The sequence below is a fragment of the Octopus bimaculoides genome, chromosome 26, assembly GCF_001194135.2.
Source record: "Octopus bimaculoides isolate UCB-OBI-ISO-001 chromosome 26, ASM119413v2, whole genome shotgun sequence".
NCBI classification, from domain to species: Eukaryota; Metazoa; Mollusca; class Cephalopoda; order Octopoda; family Octopodidae; genus Octopus; species Octopus bimaculoides.
The window spans coordinates 20,177,606-20,181,339 of record NC_069006.1 but is presented as its reverse complement, the minus strand read 5'-3'; the positions used below and the strand labels follow the sequence as shown (position 1 = coordinate 20,181,339).

The 3,734-nt window shown below is 40.8% G+C and overlaps 1 protein-coding gene across 2 annotated transcripts in view; it reads right to left on the bottom strand.

Moving 5' to 3' along the window:
* The window catches only part of LOC128250925 (plectin-like), a 59,356-nt gene extending 55,774 nt beyond the window's left edge, over positions 1–3,582 (bottom strand). For both annotated transcript variants that reach the window (XR_008266863.1, XM_052977048.1), the window contains exons 1-5: positions 3,402–3,582; positions 2,006–2,123; positions 1,273–1,430; positions 834–998; positions 571–730 (exon numbers count right to left, since the gene is read on the bottom strand). Coding sequence is in view for 1 of the 2 variants with exons in the window: in XM_052977048.1 (XP_052833008.1) it covers positions 571–730; positions 834–998; positions 1,273–1,430; positions 2,006–2,123; positions 3,402–3,445 (645 nt within the window). In the remaining variant the exon portion in view is untranslated. The remainder of the gene's footprint in view (positions 1–570; positions 731–833; positions 999–1,272; positions 1,431–2,005; positions 2,124–3,401) is intronic.
* Positions 3,583–3,734: the final 152 nt, after the last annotated feature.

Sequence of the window (3,734 nt, the reverse complement as noted above, 5' to 3'; positions counted from 1 at the left end):
AATCGACCCCAGGACTTATTTTTTGGAAGCCTAGTACTTATTCTATCGGTCTCTTTTGCCAAACCGCTAGGTTACGGGGACGTAAACACACCACTATCGGTTGTCAAGCGATGTTGGGGGGACAAACACATACATATATATGACGGGCTTCTTTCAGTTTCCGTCTACCAAATCCACTCACAAGGCTTTGGTCGGCCCGAGGCTATAGTAGAAGACACTTGCCCAAGGTGCCATGCAGTGGGACTGAACCCAGAACCATGTGGTTGGTAAGCAAGCTACTTACCACACAGCCACTCCTGATTTTTGACTATTCGCACACTCCATCTGCCAATATTACAAATATTACGTAAATCATGAGGTAGTGAGTTCGACTTCTGGACCAAGCTGACAGTTGTTCCTTGCACTGTGAAGATACTCCAACCCCTATGCAAGAGGCATAACTCAAAATGAATTCTCCTCTGAACTACTTCATGAGTCCAATACCCTACCCACTAAGCCATGCACCTCCACATAATGGTGGGAGTGAGAACATATCCATCAAAGCAATACAAGAGAAAATTATTTACTTACCAAATTGTGATTGGCACGTTGTGACAGACTCTGTCTGTGATTGACTGCAATCAGTTTCTCCTGGAGACGTTTGTTTTCTTCTTCAAGGAATTTTGACTGAACCTCCAGTCTCGACTGAGATCGAGTCAGTTCGCGGATGATCTCCACTTGCTCTCCATTTCTGTAGACAAACAACAGTTTGATGAAATATCTAAATGTGTAAAACTGTCAATGTAAATGGTAATTATTATCATGTCTTAGAAGCGTGCAATGGGTGATCTTACTTTGAGAGAAGCTCTCGGCGTTCATTGGCCAGTTTCTTGTAACTGGCTTCTCGCTCTTCACGCAGTTCATGCTCCTTGTTAAACATCGACCGAGTGACCAGCAAGTCCTCTCCCAGGTGGCGAAGTTGTTCCTTCATAAGCATCTTTTCCTGGTTGTGTAATTGCCTGCAACAAACAGACACGCATTTAATGCAATCGTCTTTTCATCTCTTACTAGTTTCAGCCACTTAACTGTGATCATGCTGAGACAACGATGACGATGATGATGATGATGAGGAGGAGGAGGAGGAGGAGGAATAATAGCAGTGGTAGTGATGGTGGTGGTGGTGGTGGTGGTGATGGTGGTATAATGATGATGATCATGACAACACCGATAACAACAGTGATGACAGTGATGACAGCGATGACAATAACGACAACGATGATGTTTGATAGTTACCTGGCTCTCAGGAATTTTGCACGGATCCGAAGTTTGCGATCTTCGTATTTTCTCTGCAATACCTCCTGCCGTTCGTTGGCAGCAAACAGCGCCATCTTTAGATCGGTAACCTCTTTGTGCAGCTGGTGAGTGTCGCTATTGGCACAGTTAATATCACACTGCAACAACAAGAGTAACGCAGGCATTGAGTTCCACATACATCACATTCATGATTTTCAAACAAAACTAGGCGAAGGAGTGGCTGTGTGGTAAGTAGCTTGCTTACGAACCACATGGTTCTGGGTTCAGTCCCACTGCGTGGCACCTTGGGCAAGTGCCTTCTACTATAGCCTCGGGCCGACCAAAGCGTTGTGAGTAGATTTGGTAGACGGAAACTGAAAGAAGCCTGTCGTATATATGTATATATATATATATTTATGTGCGTGTGCATGTTTGTGTATCTGTGTTTGTCCCCCCCCCCCAACATCGCTTGACAACCGATGCTGGTGTGTTTACGTCCCCGTAACTTAGCGGTTTGGAAAAAAGAGACCGATAAAATACGTACTAGGCTTACAAAGAATAAGTCCTGGGGTCGATTTGCTCGACTAAAGGCGGTGCTCCAAAGGCACAGACGTGGTTATGTGGATAAGACGTTCGTACTACAAACATGTGGTTTCAGGGTCAGTCACACCGTATGGCACAATGATGATTATTATTATTTTAAGTTTAATATTTGCATAAATGTTCCACTTACCTTATTATTACTGTTGCTCTGGTTATTGCCATTCTGCTGCCATGCATTATAAATCATTCCTTTCTGCATCTTTTGCATCTCTTGTTTCAACTGATTCTGATTCTGCAACAGCTGTTTGCTGCACACACATGAAAATATACGGACAATGCACACGCACATTAATACAGAGGAAGGAAACCAATTGATATCTTGTATCTTTAACCTGTTTCAGTCATTTGACTGGGGCCATGTTGGGGTACTTACTACCTTGAAGAATTTTGAGACATATGGATCAATTTAAGCTTGGTTCTTATTATATCAGTCACTTTTGCCAAGCCGCTAAGTTACGCAGATGTAAACTCACCAATACCAGTTGTCAAGTGGTAGAGAGTGGAGATAGGCAAACAAAGATACACACACACACACATGTATTATGTATGTATGTATACACACACACACACACACACACACAATGGGCTTCTTTCAGTTTTCGTATATACCAAATCCACTCACAAGGGTTTGATCGACAAGGGTTGGCATAGACTGTAACCTGTTGTTTTGGATTAATCATGCATTATCTTGTAGCTACAAGATTTTGATGATGTGACTGTTTATTTTTCGAATAACATTGTACAGTAGATTTTAGAGGCCAGATTGAACACAAAATAGGGAGAATATTTGGGCTGGATATGACAAGTTTAACCCTTTCAATACCAACATGGCTGAAACCACCTCTGGCTCTGTAGTACAAATGTCTTGTTTTCAAAAGTTCTGTATCAAAAGGAACAATTTATGTTCCTTTTGAAAAGGAACAATTTATTTTCCTAACACTAGCTTAATGATAACTAAGTTATTTTTACTAAATTCTTTGTTATATTTAAAATTAATTGAAAGTAACACAGGACATCTCAACAGAAATATGGTAACAAAAGGGTTAAATGTTAAAGGGCTAAGGTCACTCTAATCCAATCTTGTTTGTACATAGGCACAGGTATGGATGTGGGATAAGAAGCTTGCTTCCCAACCACATGGTTCTGGGTTCAGTCCCAATGTATGGCACCTTGGACAAGTGTCTTCTACTATAGCCTTGGGCCAACCAAAACATTGTGGGTGGATTTGGTAGATGGATACTGAAAGAAGCCCATCATGCACGTGTGTGTGCGTGTCTTTGTTTGTCTCCCACCGCTGCTTGATAACTGCTGTTGGTGTGTTTACATCGTCATAATTTGGCAGTTCAGCAACAGAGACCAATAGAATAAGTACCACATTTAAACAACAAAAATAAGTCCTGGGGCCAATTCCTTCAACTAAAAATTATTGAAAGCCCCAGCATGGCTACAATCTAATGACCGATACAAGTAAAAGACAAAACGTATCTGGAATGTGTATGGATTATTTTCAACTCTATAAATCTTACTTTTTGATTTTTTCTTCTTCTAGTCGTTGTTTGTACAGCTTCATTTCCTTTCCAGCTCTGGCAAGAATGGTCTTTACTTTCCTCAAGTCTTCCAGTTTGTCCTCTTTACCGTTTAATTGTGGCACCAAGTTCTGGACTTCATCTTCATATTGGTCACACTAGAAACATGAGCAAACACACATTAAAGCAAAAACACTAAATCTTGCACAAAAGGGGCCGTTGTTGTTATTGCTGTTGTTTAGAAGTAGGTCAACCTTCAAAAAAACAGACACATTTACTTCATCCTTTTGTTACCATATACATATATATATATATATATATATATATATATAT